The following is a 20,441-nucleotide window of genomic DNA, read 5'->3' as shown; positions in this document are numbered from 1 at the left end:
ATAGAAAAAATCTGATGCCGTTGTTATTGTAACCCATTTCCACACGTCTTCCTTTAATCCATCATATGCTCCAACATACAACTGACTTTTAGATTTATCTAAAACATTAATATTCAGACAGGTTAACTGTAATAACAGAAATTTTTCGTTGAGGATTTAATTTCGTTTATTTCATAAAAAGAATACATTTACGAAATTAAACCACCCATGAAAATTTAACCTTCATAAAATAACACTTATATTTATTGGAAACCACGAAACTAAATCCCAATGAAATTTTATATGGAGACAAAACCACGAAAACCCTACGTAAAGTATTGTTTTTACAGTATATAATTTTACTATTTCACTCTCATAAAAAAATGTAAAAGTTTTTAGCAACAACTAAATAAAATACTGTTCATGGAAACTACAACATGTCACCGTATATGTCGATAGTGTTTTTTACTTTTTTTTTATATCCTCAAACATATCATCGACCGGATTTTAGATATTTTGTAGGTCAATATTTGTTTTTTTAATATGTCACTTTTTTTTCTCTTGTTCCGTTGATTGATAACGTTTAATTTTGATTTATGTTTGGACTTCCCCCTCTCGAATTAGCTTCGGAGATTAGTTATTTCTTCTCTTTTTTTAATCATATGATGTATTAATGAAAATGATGGAGAATTAACTAGAAGACTGGCTTGTCAGCAAGGGCCCCGCTTGGATATTTCTGTATGAATCACACAGATGGTAATTTAATGTCAAAATATTATCTCCCCCGTAAAACACTGCAAATTTGATATTTTTAAACTTCGTTTAGTTTAAGCTAGGAACACTGTTAAGGTTTATGTGAAACCTTTGGCTAAAACAGCTGTGTTCACACAACAGCATTTATTCTAAGTGTGCATCTGGCATAAATTATAATGATAAGAAGGTTTTGTTACTGATGGTTGCATATGAGGACTATTTAACAATGGGTCCAAGGACACAGTTATTGTCCTTAGGTTTTCGTTGTCTACGAATATAGTCCCTAGTGTAAACAGTGTATAACTTGCATGTTTTATTTAATACACTTTCCCAATTTATTTATTTATATTAAATGCATGAAATATTAAGAAGGGGGATGTAATTACATGTCAAAAACATTTGGGTGCTGAAACTTTATGTTAAGTAGTGAATTGGTCCAGTTCGAAAAGGTCAAATTGTATCACGTCCGAAGCTGTCGAACTGAATTTCACACCCCCTTAACACAGAATTGTCAATATTTTAAGTTAGAGCTGGTAGAAGTTTCTATAATTTTGATATTATTTGTCTCACTGGTAGTACACTACACTGTAAAAATATTTTTGAGAAAGAGCAGCTGCGATTTTTTTAATTTGAATTTATTGTCTAAAAGAAATGCACTACGAAATAACTGTGTTCTCGGGCCAATGGGTTACCAGAATTGATCAGAGTTGTTCAGATATGAATTCAAAACTTCGATGTACCAATACTATTATAACACAGGTTTCTAACCCTTTCAGAAGACCCATGTTTGGGATGCTTTCAGATCTATTAACCACAAACGAAAATTTGCTCCAGTAAGTAATACTGTTATATGCAAACTACTTATGTTCAACGCATTTCAATTAAAAGTAAATCTGGATACCCTACACATGTACATTATTTATTTCACGAAAGATGAAATTCGTGAAAATCACAAACCTGTCGGGTCGCTTATATGTTCAGCAGACATCTTAAACGAATTTTTATTTCCCTTTTGTCTCAAGAAGAAGACGGTCTTCAAAATATTGCGACCTGGTTACTCAATCAGTGGTGTCACGTTACTGTTAAGGATACTTACAATTGTAAAAATATATTCTTAATCGCAGTTATTACAAGTTTGCAGTAATAATCAACATTTCATTGTTGATACTATAACAATTGAAAGATCGACTCATTTTTTTTCTTCATTTAACAGTAACGTTCTTTAATCCCGCTAACATGTTTAACCCCACCACATTATTTATGTATGTGCCTGTCCCAAGTCAGGAGCATGTAATTCAGTGGTTGTCGTTTGTTTATGTGTTAAATATTCGTGTTTCGTTATTTCTTTTTACATGAATAAGGCCTTTAGTTTTCTTGTTTGAATTGTTTTACATTGTCTTATCGGGGCCTTTTAAAGCTGACTATGCGGTATGGGCTTTGCTTATTGTTGAAGGCCGTGCGGTGACCTATAGTTGTTAATGTTTGTGTCATTTTAGTCTTTTGTGGATAGTTGTCTCATTGGCAATCATACCACATCTTCTTTTTTTTTATATTTAACGTTGTACTAAATTCAAATATAACAACATGTTCACCAAATAAGATATCACACGTCTAGTATATATGAATAAATCAGTCAACATGATTACGAATTGCTGGTCAGAAACGATGCGTATACACTCACTTGCGACATGTTTTTGAGTCTTAGATATAAAAACAGACAAATTAAAGAATAGAGAAAATTATTCAAAAAATATAAAGAATAGAAAATATAAATAATGGGAAATTTAATAAAGAATAGAGAAAATGGCATAACACATTAAGGTTTACTAAAAAGCCTCCATTCCGACCTTAATGCATATGAAAGGACGCTTAGCTAGACCCGTACAATCCCCTCCAAAATCCAGACCCATTGATTCTACCATCATTTGTATCTTCTTGATGAATTTGTGAGATTTGAAAATCGATAACTTACTGTTGCCTTAAATTAATCCACTAGCAGATGTTTTGTTATAAGAGAAAGACATACATATATTTTTCGTTTGCTGCTTAGTCTTCAATAACAGATTTGAATGTGGACTTATAAGAGCAGTTTAAAGAGAACTAATGAAAATAAGGTAATTTTAACATACAGTAGGTTTGTAGAAACTCCATTGTGTCGTTGATTTTTTGTTGGGAATCCAGGACCAGTAAGTGACCACCTTCGTTTTCACAATATCTTCGTGCTTCATACCAGTTCATGTGTACACTACCAGGCATCACACATAGCCCGTTATAATAAAGAAATTTTCTACCATCACATTCTGAGGAAAAAAGTAAAAAAAATATCAGTACTAACCCTCACACATATGTAGTCATCCTTTTTACTAGAGTTGATGACCCCCTTGACTAAATTACCAGAATATTCGCTCGACAGCTCGATTCGTGCAAAGGACACTGACAAGTACATCTGTCTAAAAGTGGCATAGAGTAGAGAAGCGGAAGATAGAAATAGGAAAATTCCTAAGTGGAAGACAAACTGAAAAAGTCATGGCAAAAATGAAAGAAAAAAAAGAGCAAACACAGAAAAATAAAGACTGGCAGCAGAAACCCATTAAAAATCCGTGCACCGAAAAGGTAAGTAGATTCGGTTCAACGTATGACTGTGGCACAGGTTGTGTTACTTGAGATCACTCACGGTTATCGGTAGGGTTCGTGTTGAGCAGTCTTTCAGTCTTTAGTTTTCTATGTTTTGTATAGAGTTATCTATCTTTTGGTCTCTTTCTTGTTATTCAATGATGTGGTCATTTATTCTCGATTGATGAGATTTCCATCTTTCGCCTATTTTTTTTTTATTGCAAAACTCGATGAACAGTCAAATCAGTCATTTTCAAGGAAAAGAGAATGAGGTTGTGGTAATGACATTTGGAACATATATCTACCGTCATCTGTGAATTATTCCATAACGGCCAACACGCCCGTGTTGTCGTCTATAAAATTTTCAAAAGAACCGTTTAAAATACTACACAGCTACATTTGCATAGCTACTTTTTCTTAACCAAAAAAATGAAGTTCTGGAAATCTACTTTAAATATTCAGTACTGTGTTGTAACTTTAAAATTATTGTAATATCTAGGTACCTGTATTTTACAGTACTTGAAATTTATGTACTACAGGGTTTTGGTTACACCGTTACATTTTCTGCGTTTTGAAAGTTGGTCTATTTCAAATCTCTTAAAATTATAATTTCCAAACATGGAATATTGTTGGTATGACCTTTGTACACAAAAATAAAGTACTCAAAAATACAAGCACCTAAATATTACAATAATTTGAAAGTAAACAATAGTACAAAATATTAACAGTAAATAAACTCATCATAGATAAATTTCCAGTACTACACATTTTAAGTACAGAAATAGTACCTATGCAAAATTAGCTGTGTATAAATCCTTGGTTTTACACAGCAGCAACACTCTTTTAAGGACATCATGATCAGAAACGCACTCTCTGGACTATCATATCATTGCCGGAATGTTGCTACATAGAAAAGGAAATTTCACAATTGAGAAGATGAACTCATCTTTTTTTTTTGGTGAAGTGTTGTTCTCATGGTCAATTTCTAAAATGTAAGTCAAGATAAGAAACCGACTTAACAGTATCTGGGAAATTTAATATCCCAATATGAAAAAGAAGATGTGGCATTATTGCCAATGAGACATCTATCCACAAATGACCAAAATGACACAAACATTAACAACTATAGGTAACCGTACGGCCTTCAACAATGAGCAAAGCCCATACCGCATAGCCAGCTATAAAAGACCCCGATAAGACAATGTAAAACAATTTAAACGCGTTGGCAAGTTGGGCAGTACAATTTCACCTGCCTCATCTAAAGGACTGATTTTATAAATTTCCTGTATACAAAACTTTGAATTTTTCGAGAAACTAAGGATTTTCTTCTTCCAGGCATAGATTACCTTAGCCGTATTTGGCACAATTTTTTGGAATTTTGGATTCTAACACTCTTCAACCTTGTATTTGTTGGCTTTTTTAATATTTCGATCTGAGCGTCACTGATGAGTCTTAAGTAGACGAAACGCGCGTCTGGCGTACTAAATTATAATCCTGGTACCTTTGATAACTATTTACACCACTGGGTCGATGCCACTGCTGGTGGAAGTTTCGTCCCCGAGGGTATTACCAGGCCAGTAGTCAACATTTCGGTGTTGACATGAATATCAATAATGTGGTCATTTTTATAAATTTCCTGTATACAAAACTTTAAATTTTTCGAAAAACTAAGGATTTTCTTTCCCCAGGCATAGATTACCTTAGCCGTATTTGGCACATTTTTTTGGAATTTTGGATCCTCAATGCTCTTCAACTTTGTATTTGTTGGCTTTTTTAATATTTCGATATGAGCGTCACTGATGACTCTTATGTAGACGAAACGCGTGTCTGGCGTACTAAATTATAATCCTGGTACCTTTGATAACTATTTACACCACTGGGTCGATGACACTGCTGGTGGACGTTTCGTCCCCGAGTGTATCACCAGTCCAGTAGTCAACATTTCGGTGTTGACATGAATATCAATAATGTGGTCATTTTTATAAATTTCCTGTATACAAAACTTTTAATTTTTCGAAAAACTAAGGATTTTCTTCTTCCAGGCATAGATTACCTTAGCCGTATTTGGCACAATTTTTTGGAATTTTGGATCCTCAATGCTCTTCAACTTTGTATTTGTTGGCTTTTTTAATATTTTGATATGAGCGTCACTGATGAGTCTTATGTAGACGAAACGCGCGTCTGGCGTACTAAATTATAATCCTGGTACCTTTGATAACTAATTATCCAGGTTTAATTTACCACAATCTACGTAAGAAAATGCCTGTTCCAAATTAGTAATATGACTGGAAGATGTATACCCGTATGCATGCGCTGTTGAAATATTGCTACATAGAAATGGAAAGTTCACAATCGGAAATCATCATTTTTGTCGTAATTTTTTTGTTTTCAACCGACCCTCGTTGTCAATTTCAAGATGTAAGTTAATATATGAGGCAGACTTAACTGTATCTGTAGTATCCTTTATTTCTAGTTCGATGGGATAGATTCGTTCAACATAGTCACCAAATTTTGCATTATTTAGTGAGAGAACATCATCTATATAGCAGAACGTAAAGTTAAAGGATATTCCTAAGAAGTTCCTGTATGTGGACAGCTTCATAATAATAAAGAAACTAGTCGGCAAGAAGAGGGGGTACAATTGGTTTCCATTGGAATTCTTAAAGTATCTTGATAATGTCAGTTTCAAAGAATGTTTTGTTTGAATCAGAGTGATTCTTTACAAAATATCAATTTATCCCTCCCCAAGACAAGATACTTTTATCGACGTTCGGCATTCAGAAAATGAGGTCAATATCATAACAATCAAACTGATGTTCAGCGGCTGTCGTCTGTTTATGTGGTTCATAAGCGTTTGTCGTTTTTCGTTTTTTATATAGATTAGACGGTTGGTTTTCCCGTCTGAATGGTTTTATTCTAGTTATTATTTTGGCCCTCTATAGATTGCTGTTCGGGATGGACCAAGACTCCGTGTTGAAGAGCGTACCTTGATTTATAATGGTTTATTTTTTCTTTATTAACTGTGACTTGAATGGAAAATTGTCTCATTGACACTCATATATCTTCCTATATCTATATAATATCCGTCTGTTAAAATTTCGACAGAAGTCTAACGATGTTCAAATCTAATTCATTCATAAGGAGACATGCATCGAGGTATTAAAAAGCTACGGAAATTACATACAGTACACAAGGAGGTAAAGTTAATTCGGCAACGGGTTTAACATGGTAAACGTTTTATACACGAAAAGTGAATTAAGGCGACAAAAGTCTATCAATGTTCAAATTTAGGAAAGGCAAATCAAGTAGTCAAGACTTTGGTGTTTACATGAATATCAATGATGTGGTCATTTTTATAAATTTCCTGCTTACAAAACTTTAAATTTTTCGAAAAAAAACCAAAGGATTTTCTTATTCCAGGCACAGATAACCTAAGCCGTATTTGGCAAAACTTTTTGGAATTTTGGATCCTCAATGCTCTTCACCTTTGTACTTGTTCGGCTTTATAAATATTTTGATATGAGCGTCACTGATGAGTTTTATTTTGACGAAACGCGCGTCTGGCGTACTAAATTATAATCCTGATACCTTTGATAACTTTTATAAACGAAAAGTTAAAAACCACATGAACTCACAAAGGAGTGCCAACAGGTATGTGACAAAGAAGCGTCTCATAATATCAATGCATCGGTCCTGCAATGGCTCACATAGGAATGACAACAGGTATGCGACAAAAAATTGTCTCATAATATCAATGCATCGGTCCTGCAATGGGATTTCACACCAGTCAGAAAGCGACAATCAGGAATGGAATACATGTAAAATTTAATTTTAACCATAAAAACATCAACCTCGAGTAGCAATTCTCTCAAAAATACAGCTGCTGTTTTAAGGAACGATCTACATAGAGTATGGCAACATTTATAATTTCAGTTAGTTCAAAAAACGTTTAAGCTGGTCTGGAAATATCCATTGGGGCGAATTTGTGCTGCTTGTTATTATATGCTTTTCAAAATATTTACTATTTTAAAGCATATGATTTGGTATGATTGCCGATAAAACAACTGAGATCAAATGACATAGAAGTAATCATTTTAATGTTTATTTTTTAATTTGATTTTGCTTTATTTAACTAATTGTATTCTTGTACTGTTCTTTTTATTGTCCTCTTTGTCATATAGACTATGTTTTGTCTCTTTTATAAACCTCTGCGCTTCTCTAATTAAATCTCTTTTATTTATTTTTCATAACTTAACTATTTCTTTATGCATGTTTTATTGTCTTGGATATTGGTCAAATTTTTTTGGCCTATCAGGTGAAAATCATTCAAACAATACATACCGTTACTTGGTTGTTTAACAAATGTCCGTACTTTTGAACGCATGCTTGAAGCTGACATCAACGTGGATATCCCAAAACAAACGTCCTGATCAATAAAAACCGCTCTACAAACTGGGTTTTGTGCACAAATTACTGTGCAGACCTCTAAAGCAGTTGATGGCTGTTGGAAAAGATAAAATGCTGTATCTGAGAAAAGCCATTGTGTGGAAGGATACAGTTCTTTAAATCTTATATCTTGAATGCATGCTGAAAAAGTTTTTTTAGCATTAAGTTTAAGACAATGTTAAATATCAACTTTAATGCAAACATTTGAAGCACCTATATTGCTCATCATTTTCCCTAACATTCTGATAGATGCCTAGATAAATATGGCCTCGATGAATGGTACTGATTAATGTTAGGCCAAGGAAGGAGATCCTTTTTTCCTGGACTGGTTTTCATTGTATGATCAATCATGTACTGTATGTACATTTGTTATTCTACGGATTGAAATATAAAACTGTAAAAAACAAAAATACCGAACTCTAATTTTATAAATTGGCAAAATTAAAAGTTCAAACACTCAAACAAGTGGATAACAACTGTCATATTCCTGACTTGGTACAGGAATTTACGATGTTCATTCAAATGATGATACTATATCTGCATTGAAATTAAATTCGAGAAAGTTTTGACGTCTTCGCTTTATTTAACAACGTGCCATTTCGTCTCGTTAACAAAGTATTTAATATTTTAATCAGTTATCATAAATATCTACCACAATTGTTCTTCACATCCGTGGTTTTAAGTTTTACTTTCATATAATAAATACAGTGTACATGTAGTGTGGCCTGTATTTCTTATTTTAATTTTGATGTTCCTGGTAAACACTAACTATTTGATAAATTTAAATCTATTGAATAATACATACCAATTAAATTCCACATCAGTAGAACTACAAATCCTTTCACTATCATTTCTTGTCTTCCCTTACAATATTATTTACACAAATATTTGTTCCGATGGTAGAACAAGAACAGCTAGAGATTGGAGAAATATCTTCTGTTTTTAAGGCTTGTTAGGTGGTGGAAGAAGACTACAAACATATGAATGTGCTTGAAAGATAATCAGTATATTTATACAAAACAATGCAAATATATGAAGTGTTCTTCTCTTTTGGCCTACATAGTGACGATCAAAGTGTTTGTCTTTTAATGCGTTTAATCTTTTTTTTAACAGACAACAATACTACGATTAAACATTTTAAGTTTGGTTTGAAACTTTTGTGTTTCAAAACCTTTCTCAATATAATACAATATTCTCAAATTGTGACTTTTTAGTTAATCAATTGAAAAGAACAGATTTGTTTTACACTAATGCGTATTCCTTTTTATATTTAATGTTTACTTTCAATCCTGATATCAGATATTGTCTGTCGTCAAGCACATAGCACTGATACATTCCATCACGACAAATACTTACAGCATTAAGAGACCAAATTGCATTATTCAAAATATAGGCTATGAAACACATTTGATTGCTGTGATTGATTGCTAATGGTTTTGAAAAATGCAACATCCGTTGTATATGAAGTATTGACATACGAAATTGAATATCTGTAACCAGTAACAATTGTTGTCTGATATTACTAATATTATCCTTAAAATGGTTAAAAAGTAAAATGATAACTTTTACTTATTGTTTGAAACCCATCAATCAAGATTTTTTTAATGGGTGATTAATTATTTTTGTTAAATCTAAGACATGATATAATGTCATGATTCAATAAAATTGACTATCAACTATGAGTTGTTGATATGATTCTTACAAGGATGCAAGTAGTTTTTCATTAGTTTGATGTGATCCAGACATGGAGCGACAAAGTTAAGTCTCAAAATCGTAATAAATCTATTTTTAAGTAGATACGTCATAATCATTCGATTTATAATTTCTTAAACCTGGCGAATGTGAAACCTAATCGTTATATAAAAATGCAGGCTACGTTACCTCTAAATCCTGATTTTTGATTTTGTCATTTTACTTTAAAACAAGTTGTTACATGATTTCAGATTAATTTTCAAAGCTTCTTGAATTTGTCGGGGTGAATGAATTTGATAAGGAGAATGTCTGCATATGACACTGGTGACTACAAATAAAAATATATTTGGAAAGAAAAAAATAAATAATGTGTTGTATAAGAAGGGCGAAAGATACCAGAGGGACAGTCAAACTCATAAAACGAAAATAAACTGACAACGCCATGGCTAAAAAATAGAAAGAGAAAGGTACAAATAAAGTACAAAAGACACAACAAAAGTAAACTTAACTCTGGTCAATGAGGGGAAAGTATTGAGTCGAAAAATAGATTACATTTATAAATTAAATGAGACAACAACCACGATTTGAGAAAACAAGTTTCGGTATCATATCTAATAAAGTAAGATCCAGTTGAATGAGAAGGAAAACTCCTTATTCATACAAAATAATAAGGACATATATCATATATGCTAGAAAATGAATAAAGCGCGAATTGGACGAACCAGAACTAGACACTTTGTCTGAATGGACCAAAGCTATTCGATCATGCATTCAGAAGCGCATTAACAAACTACTATGTACTATAAGCACAAAGGTTTCTAACCTATTCAAGAAAATGGAGATTGTGGATGCATTATCTTCTTTGCATGACAAATATGTCGTTGTTCCAGCAGATAAAGCCTCTAATAATTTTGTATTCGTGTGTAACAACCACTGTTTCAATGTCTAACGACATACCTTGGATTAAACAGCACAACTAGTAATCCTACTATTCTTGAAAAAAAGTTATTAAAGGTACCAGGCTTGTAATTTAATACGCAAGACGCGCGTTTATTCTTAGTAAGAATCATCAGTTACGTTCAGATCAAAATAGTTAGAGAGCCAAAACAAATATAAAGTCGTAAATCATTGATGACCTAAAATTTCTAAAAAGTTGTGCCAAATACGGCTGAGGTAATATATGCCTGGGATAAGAAAATCCTTAGTATTTCGAATAATTCATACTTTTGCAAGTAGTAAATTTTTAAAAATGACTATAATTGGTAATCATGTCAACACCGAAGTGCTGACCACTGAGTTGGTGGTACCCTCGGACACGAAACGTCCGGCAGCTGTGGTATCGGCCCAGTGGTGTAAAAAGTTATCACAGGTACCAGGCATATAATTTAATACGCCAGACGCGCGTCTTCATAAGACTCACAAGTGACGCTCAGATCAAAACAGTTAACATCATTATTTTCAAAGGATGTAATTTTACACAATCACAAATCTGTCCTCGATCCTATCTTACATAAGCAACACGACGGGTGCCACATGTGGAGTAGGATCTGCTTACCCTTCCGGAGCACCTGAGATCACCCCTAGTTTTTGGTGGGGTTCGTGTTGTTTATTCTTTAGTTTTCTATGTTGTGTCATGTTTACTATTGTTTGTCTGTTTGTATTATTCATGGCGTTGTCAAAACTCTTATGTTAATATTCTTGTAATTCTATTATTCTGTTTTTGTGTACTGTCCTAAACTAATTTTAGTTAGATATGTACTATTATATTATTTATGAATTTCTCTGTCCTGAGCATTTATTTGTACTGTATTCATGTCATTTAATGTTGTCATTTTAAAGGGTATATTTAACATTGCAATATAGCGTGAGGTTTGGCTAGCCACTAAACCAGATTCAACCCACCATTTTTTCTTTAAAATGTCCTGTACAAGGTCAGGAATATGGCAGTTGTTATTTAATAGTTGGTGTCTATGTTTGTTGCATTGTCGCACTTCAGTATTTCTATTGGTTGGTTGTTTTCTTCTTATATTTGAAGTGGTTCCCCCAGTTCTAGTTTGTAACCTAGGTTTGTTTTCTCTCTAAATGTTTTTTTTTTACTTTTGAACAGCGGTATACTACTATTGCCTTTATCTATTGACTTTTATAATACGTAGAAGTCAAAATCAATTACAGATATCAAACATGGATTTAACGGTTCTATTTATTATGCCATTGTAGTCTTCATGTATAATTTTGATTTAATCGTTATGAAAGATGCTTTTCGTTGTCAATATAATGCAATATTATTTGACTGTCATACAAATGAGATGTTAAGCTAACTATAATGCCAGGTTTATTACACTTTTTTCTGTACAAGAAAATGCCTGTACCAAGTCAGTATTATCACAGTTGATATCCATTTGTTTGATGTGTTTGAGCTTTAGATTTTTCCATTTGATAGAGGACTTTTCATTCTGAATTTTCCGTACTAGTTCTGTATTTTTTTACTTTTGTTATTTGACTTTTTATATCAATATGTCAAGTTTTCATTTTGTTCTCACATAGCTGGCAATAAAACATGAATCACATATAAACATGGGATATAAGGTAGAAAATATTGAATTCGAAGAAACTGTAAAATTTTATTAGGTCATACATCACTGTTGCTGGTACATAGTTTTAATTCATATAATGTAAGTAAATCACAAAGATGTGTACACATCTAATTAAAGAGACTTGAAGAGAAGTCTATGCACCATTCCTGTCATTTCTGGATGAAACTTAACAAGCAACTTAAGTAAAATATGTTTTTTTTTTATCAGGATTCAATGAGATCTAACATATTGTATTTGAAACTGCCTAACATTCAATGAGGATCATATGTTAATATTTTCCATCAATCCTAAAATAGTTATAGAGTATATTGTCCTGTTAATTCAAAAGATAGCTTTTTAATTGGTCAATCTAATTCAAAATACACTTTTGTGCCACATTTTTCATTTGATCAAAACGAAATTGTTAAAGTTTGCAAGTAGATTCAGTGAAAAAAATGATTTTCCCTAGCTTATAGTATTGGACTTTTATGCCACTATGTATGCCACTTGATCAACAAGTGATTGTGTGCACTGGTTAATGTTATAATGTGCAAACAATGGCAGAATAGTTATCATTATTTTCTTTCACTCCTGTATATTTGATTTTAATAACACATACATATTGACCAGATGTATATATATATATAGTATCAAACTTTTACAATTTCTATGCAATAAAGAAAAAGGAAACCAAAACTGAGCATATTAACACACATATTCACACAAATCTATTCCACATTCATTCATATACATTAAAATGCCTTTATAAACACTCCTTAAAGTTTGTATCACAAAACAGCAAAAAAGATTGATCATAATGTAATTCTTATCTATAATTATTGTGCTCTTAAGATATTCTCATAGGAAAATGAAGACTCTCCTTTATCTCAAATGAGAATAATTAGTCAAAGAGATATCTATAAATATCACTCTTTATAAATTGATGACAATTCAGTATTGGATTCCCTTCCTATTCTTGTCCTGTATGAGAACAGAGCATGACATAACAACTGTTGTATGCCCAATGTGAATAATCCAGCACATAATTATTTGTACATTTTATAAATACATTCTTTCATGAGGAATTCTCATCTTTTAAACAGATGAAAAAAATTAGGTATTTCTATCTAACTCACTGGCTCTTAGTCAAATAAAGACCTCTCTATCACATATAGCCAAGATCATGGTTTGAACTCACAACATCATTGTTGCCAGGTTAATTGAACAAGAGGAAATAGGTTTTGAAATTATTTACTTCAAAGGCTTCATACTTTTCGCTTGGAAATCTACAAATGCCCTTATCCAAGGAAAAGCATGTTTATTTCTTAATTGCACACAAAAATCTTTTGAATGATTCATATCTTATCAATTAAATATAGCTTACAATTATAAACCAGATTGTACATTGACACCCATAATGTTATTATGAGTCAAAGAAAGGTGAACAAACTAAGAGATTAATACAAACAATAGCTATTTTATAGCTCCAATGTTCTCTTCAATAAATACATAACATCGACATGTCAAGGATCATTTAAAACATTATCAATCTGATCTTTAAATAACGGAATTACATAAACAATCCAAAAACTATTGTTTATTAACATTCACTGTTTCTGTAGCCCCTTACACACTGAAGTGTATTTTTCTTACACTTAATATTAAGACAAACATTTCAGAAATAATTAGATTCAGATTAACAATTTTGAACTATTTTCTTATTATGACGATTCAAATGCCAAATGAAATCTTTTTTCCAGTAAAATAAATGCTACCAAGATAAAAAGTGACTCCAGCTTAATCCTGCAGCTACAATATTATAGTTTTAAATACTCATTAATTTTACAAATCAGAGAAAATTGACCTGTCATACAATTGATCCACAGTCACAAAATAAATGAATTATTTTAGTCAAGAATCATCTTTGAGATGGTCCATACAGCTGTAAATTATGACTAAAGTATAATCTTTGAGATGGTCCATATATTTCACAGATACATGGACAAAAGTTTTTCTAACAAACATCCATGACAATTCATCCATTACAAACATTCCATTCATTCTAACGTTTCCTTTTCTCAATCTTCCATTGTTGAATTTTCTTCTTGAGATCTGTAGCTATAAAAAACATATATATAACTGTTATTTAAGGTTCACTTAAAATATTAGATTTTCTCTACTTTTACATTTTCAGTTCTTCCAATAAATATTTTCTACCTCAGGATTAGATTACCTAAGCTGTAATTTTTGGACCTTAATGCTCTTCAACTTCTAAATTCATTTGGCCTTTTTGAAACTTGATCTTATTAAACTTTTCAGTAGTATGAATTCAAAGTCTCTAATGTTAACATACAGGTTATAATCCATTTGGATGGAACGATCTATTTTTAATGTCAAGGGTAATTTATGTTTACATACCTGGTTTTAATTCATCCTCTGTGAGGGGCTGTCTATTGAAAGGGTCGGTCTGTGAGTTTAATAAATGCCTCATTATAATGGACTTTTCCATCACTGTTCCACTAGGTAATATCACAGGGTCATCTAGTAAGGTGTCCATTAAAGGATCTGAAAATATATACAGATGATACAAAAAATCTATCTGTCATCTAATAAGGTATCCATTAAAGAATCTGAAAATATATATAGATGATACGATAAATCTATCAGTCATTTAATAAGGTATCCATTAAAGGATTTGAAAATATATATTGATCTGATATATGTATGTAACAAAATTGTAACTAACAAAACTGAATGTATATCTATATAAATTGAAATATCTTAAACCTAATTGGCCATATATTTTTAAAATTTCAACCCATGATGAAAAGATTTGTTTTATTTGTTTGTTTTGTAAACCATGTAAACTAAGTTAAATGTTGCAGCAATGGTTAAGGGATCATGTATACTAAGTTTAATGTTGATTGGACTTCAACTTCATCAAAAACTACCTTGATCAAAAACTTTAACCTGAAGCAGGACAGATGGACAAACGAACAAACGAACCCACAGACCAGAAAACATAATGCCCCTCTTCTATCGTAGGTGGAGCATAAAAACACACTACATCATCAGGCCTTGATGTCCAAAGTAGATGTAACTAACACAATATTACCTTTGAATTCTTCAGGAATTTCCCCATAGTCAGTTTCTGCTAAGTTTTTATCCCTGACTAATTCTTCCACTTTATCTTGTAGTTTACGGAATTTATCAATCTCTTGTTCCGTCTTAATCCTGGCTCTCCTCATTCTACCTATTGCATCATCAAACAATTCCTTTTTATAGGACCTCTAAAATACAAAATATACCAAGTTTGTAATATATATAAATACCAAAGCAGTTACACTCATTGTAAAATGTCTTTAGATTCTTTCTGTTTAGGATATAACTGTATTGTTTTTTATGCTCTAGCGGCATCAACTTGTGATTCTAATGCAATTTGGATGTAACAATTGTTTTCATTGACTAAAAGTTGCTGTCAAATCCACAGTTGACTAGGCATAACTAAGGAGGGACCTGCCATTTTAAATTGATTGAATCAACAAACGTTTGATTAATACTATATAATCAAAAATAAAACAACACCTACCTCAAATTCGCCGTTTTAATGTAATTTTATCCAAATTTGAAGCGTGTAGGTAACGTCAGTTTGTAAGTTTTATTTTTATGACGTCATTTTTAGCCATGACTTCTTTGTACCAATATCATTCATGAAGTTTCGCGCCTTTTTTTCTATTTGTCAAATTTAGACATTTTTTCAAGTTTTATCGTATTTTTTCTTTTTGTAATGCATTAGAATTGGAATAACAGTACTGTAGTTGAAGAGTTGCCACTGTCAATTTTGATTTGACCGTCGCAAATCTTCGTTTTACTGTCTCTGCTAGGGTCGCCAGTAAAACTGGATTTGCAACCAGCAAATCTACAATTGACGGTGGCAACTCTTCAACTAAAGTACTGTTATTCCTTAATTGTAAGTTTTTCTGCTGACACTTTAGTGTAGCAGGTTAACAGGTATTCATGACCATCAAATCACCAATTAGTGCTGTCAAAGCTTAAAATACAATATTGTTATCTCAATTCTAATGAAACTGACAGATAGCTGACCCATTTATATATGAAATCAATTACATTTTAGAACATGATCTTGGTCAGGCCTTTAATGTCTAGGGATAGAAAAAACTTTTTTTTATCTTATATCTTAATTCATTTTTTAGTCAATTTACAGAAATTTCCAAATTAGAGATAAGTTTTGTCACAGTGTTGAATATATACTTGGTTTAATGGTATTCTCAGGTAGGAAATGTCAAGCAACAGTGAGGTCAACAGAAAAGTGTAATCAAAACTAATTAGGCTTATTGTTTAATATACCTGTTCCGGACCATATGAGTATTTGGACCATACGCGTATGGTCATGACCATATGCGTATACTCATATGGTCATGACCATATGCGTATACTCATATGGTCCAACCATACGCGTATGGTCCGACCGTACGCGTATGGTCGGACCATATGAGTATAATACTCGTTTGGTTATTAACGGGCCGGACCATATGAGTATTTGAACCATATAGGTATACATTTTTTTTTTCAAATTACATTATAAACGTTTCAATACTACAAAAACTTTATCTAAAAAAACAGTGATGGTTTAAAACATGACAATTTTTTTAATTTTATAATAAAAAAACTATGTAAAAATTTAATATTGATGCCATAGTTAGTTTTCATCGCTAGTTACATTCCTGCATTTAGGTTTGGATGACATTCACTTCCACACAGTATCATAGCTTTTTTGCATTTGCAAGAAATTTGTGCACGATCTTTTTCATTTACACATTTTGTTTGCGAGTGAAAAACAAGCCTTTTTTGCAGCTGCGTTCAGTGATACTGAGGTCTTTGGCAATTCTGATGTCTACGGTGTTTTTAAGAAGCTCTAGATCTCAAATATCGTAAAATGACTGCAATACACCATCTTCACAACACAACTTAAATAAATTAATAGTATGCTACTTTCCAGTGACTTCTTATGTAACAGTTCATTAAGAAATTTTTGGAATTTAATTTTTTAGTCGACATATTGCCATTACTCATAATAAAAAATCGGTAATGACCATCGGTATAAAATGTGTTTACTTTAAATTTGACAATTAAGTAAAATTAAGTAACTATGTGAAACTTCTTATTATTATTTAGCTTATCTTTTTATTATAATATAATGATAAAATTACCTATATGATAGCGTATTTTGAATGAACGGTCATACCATATGAAGAGTTTAGAAGTATGAAAAGTAAACTGTAACAGAGTGTTAATTACCCCGACCATATGCGTATGGTCGGACCATATGAGTTTATACCCATATGGTCATGACCATATGCGTATGGTCCAAATACTCATATGGTCTGGAACATACCCATAGTTAACCTGAATTAGTTGTGCATACAATATATAAATACTTGTTATGTCCATTAAATCATGTTCAATGATTTGCATGTAGAATAGTATTGTACATAAGATAATGTGTAATGTCCAGTCATTGTTGTTTATCTGGTTTTTTTTCTAAATGATTGTCTGTTTTAATTGGACAAATGAACAGCTATTTCCTCCCTGACAGATTTTGAATAAATCATTTAGGATCATTTAGGTACATAATCTTACAAATGTGTTGATAACTGTATGTAGACAGAACCTGCATTGATTTAGTAAGAAAGTTCTATGTCTTCTAACTACATTCTTGATGTATTTATTATCTCCCTTGAAAGCCTTTCTGCACTTAACAACAGTGAACTCCCAAATTATAAATGTAAATATATTCCCATTGAAGGTTCTAATATGAATTACTTTAGTTTATGCATGAATTCCTCTATAAATATAATGTTGGGTCAATTTATTACAAGAAATGGTACTAAGTACATATGACTGATCTGTCCCTTGCAAGTGCAAACCAACACTTGTATAAAAGATATAAGAAGATGTGGTATCAGTGCAAATTAGACAACTCTCTATCCAAGTCATAATTTGTAAGAGTAAACCATTACAGTTCAACATGGAGCCATGACTCACATCGAACAGACAGCTATAAAGAGACCAAAACATTCCCTATTATTCCTTACCTCGTCATTAGCTATAGTTTTAGCAAAATCATCACAGTCTAAATGTAGATATATATCCGTTAAACTATCCAGCAGTTTTTTAGGTTCCCATCCGTATTTCTCTGGGTTTTTCACCTTCAAGTTTTTACACTTTGACCCACATAGCTGTTGAAGGTTAAAGTTTAACATAGCTGCCAGTCTGTCCCCTAAATGCTGAAAAAAGAACAGAGACTTAAGTTTAACATAGCTGCCAGTCTGTCCCCTCAATGCTAAAATTAGAAAGGTGGTTGAAATAAACAAATTTGTCAATACTTCATCACAATATAGAGATTAGAAAGAAAGGTTACATACATACACCAATCTGAAATGTTAATAAAACATTCGACAACAGATGTATAGATGTATGGCATCTAGATGGTGGAATTAGTAAAATGATCATAAATTGAAATAGAGCTCCCATACTTTTTTTTGTTAATTCAATAAAACACTGAATGAGTCCTTAAAAGAACCTAAAGAACTTCTTTAAATTAGAGGCTCAAAGGAGCTTTTATCGCTTACCAACCCAAAAAGTTTAACATTAAAAGAATTAACAACAGTGGAACCCATCTTTAATCAAACCATGTATTAAATATGGTGACAAGATTTAACCAAGACTTACTGAGTCCAGAAAAGGACCAATGATTTTCTGTGTTAGATAGTGGAACATATCAACTGTTTCTGTGGCCAGGGTGAGGTAAGATCTGCATTGCTTCTCATCCATAGCTAGTTGTCGTTGTCGTGATTGCTGCTGCTCCTAAAAATACAAAATCCATGAAAACTCTTTTTTTAGCAACCGTCTCACTTGTTTTTTCCAGTGCATTATAGAGATAATAGACCCACTCAGGGTTTAAGCTAGGATTTTGAAGGCTTTAGTCACTTTTGCGCGCCATGGAAATTAACCTTTTTTTTGTGTATAAACAGCAAGGGACCAAGGATGTATATTACTAGCTTCATCTTTGACTTTGTCAGATTTTAAAGGACTTGTAGGCATATGACTGGCAGTCAGTATTGTATGATTTGACTGTATTGCCCTTATTATGAAAGATTCTGACATGGATGTGGAAACTTAGTTCACAATATTCTCTTCAGTTTGTTCCAGAGGACATTCCTGAACAACACAAGTTGGATTCGTTTTTTTTAAACAAGGAATCACAGTAGAAATTAACTTGCAATGATTTTATCACTGCATAATCATTATCCTTATAAATCGTCTAAATCGAAATCTGGAGATCATTTCTATTAAGTTGGATGTATAAAATCCTTTTTGGAACTAGTATAACGACTGAAAGGAGGTTGTAAACAAATCAAGAATAGATAACGTTTTCTACTTTCGGTTTTAAAATGAAACGAAAACGGGAAGTGACACGTGAATAGTAAATTCAAAACGAGTCCGGATTCATCAGGAAATTATCATTTTTCTGTTTTAATTCCTTTAGTAAGAGATATATATTTGTCTCTCTCGTTTAATTGCTTCTAAATGATATCGCATTTTACGTTTTTTTATCAGGGTCTATAAATAGTTATAGGATTACTTTCACGCATGCGTAGCACAAAGTACAGGAATCACCTGTTTATATCGTGAAGACAATTTGAACGTTTTGAATAAAGTTCTATATAATATTTTTTAAATGGAAATTGTCGAAAGTTTTTGATGGCAATTTATAGCAATTGTGACGAAAATGCGTTCAAATGACGAATATACGACAAACAAACTTTAAATTGTGATCGTTTGAGAAATAATGAACTTCAAATGCGAACTGTCCGGGGGTAACAAATTATTTCGATCAAATGACGAAACTATACTCCTGGTTGTTGAAATGCCAACTGACTGATGTTCCTCGGGAAAAAATTATAGTGGTCAATTATGAGATTTATTAATAATTAACGGATTAGTGACCCATCGGATGGCGAAAAGCAGATTAGTTGTAATCACAACTTGTAACACCTGTTGAAAATGTTACTTACCTGGGGGTCATAAACTTGTCAAAAACATAAAGACAGGTAGATTTATAGTATTTTAATGAGAAAATATTTTTTCACTTTCTAAATTTAAGAGACGAAATTGATTTGAAAAACTTTCGTCAATGCGAAAACCCTTTCGTAAATTACGAAAGTGACGAGCGCTAGCAAAATCACTGGACCCACTGTTCCCCATCCAACCTGACATAAAATCTAGAAATTGAAGATCAATTCAAATACAAATCCGACATTAAAGTATTAATGTAAATCCTGAGTTTTATATGTATCTTTA

At 32.2% G+C, this 20,441-nt stretch overlaps 1 protein-coding gene across 1 annotated transcript in view; it reads right to left on the bottom strand.

Annotated features, from left to right (window-relative positions):
• Positions 1-12,084: 12,084 nt before the first annotated feature.
• Positions 12,085-20,441, bottom strand: part of LOC134692914 (ubiquitin conjugation factor E4 B-like) — a 47,161-nt gene continuing 38,804 nt past the window's right edge. Inside the window, exons 22-26 of the mRNA XM_063553548.1 lie at positions 18,810-18,944; positions 18,173-18,364; positions 15,172-15,346; positions 14,475-14,621; positions 12,085-14,174 (exon numbers count right to left, since the gene is read on the bottom strand). Coding sequence (XP_063409618.1) covers positions 14,119-14,174; positions 14,475-14,621; positions 15,172-15,346; positions 18,173-18,364; positions 18,810-18,944 — 705 coding nt within the window. The 3' untranslated portion in view covers positions 12,085-14,118. The remainder of the gene's footprint in view (positions 14,175-14,474; positions 14,622-15,171; positions 15,347-18,172; positions 18,365-18,809; positions 18,945-20,441) is intronic.

Source organism: Mytilus trossulus, chromosome 12, assembly GCF_036588685.1.
Source record: "Mytilus trossulus isolate FHL-02 chromosome 12, PNRI_Mtr1.1.1.hap1, whole genome shotgun sequence".
Classification (NCBI taxonomy): Eukaryota; Metazoa; Mollusca; class Bivalvia; order Mytilida; family Mytilidae; genus Mytilus; species Mytilus trossulus.
Note: the sequence above shows the minus strand (reverse complement) of the source record. Positions and strands in the feature narration are given on the sequence as shown.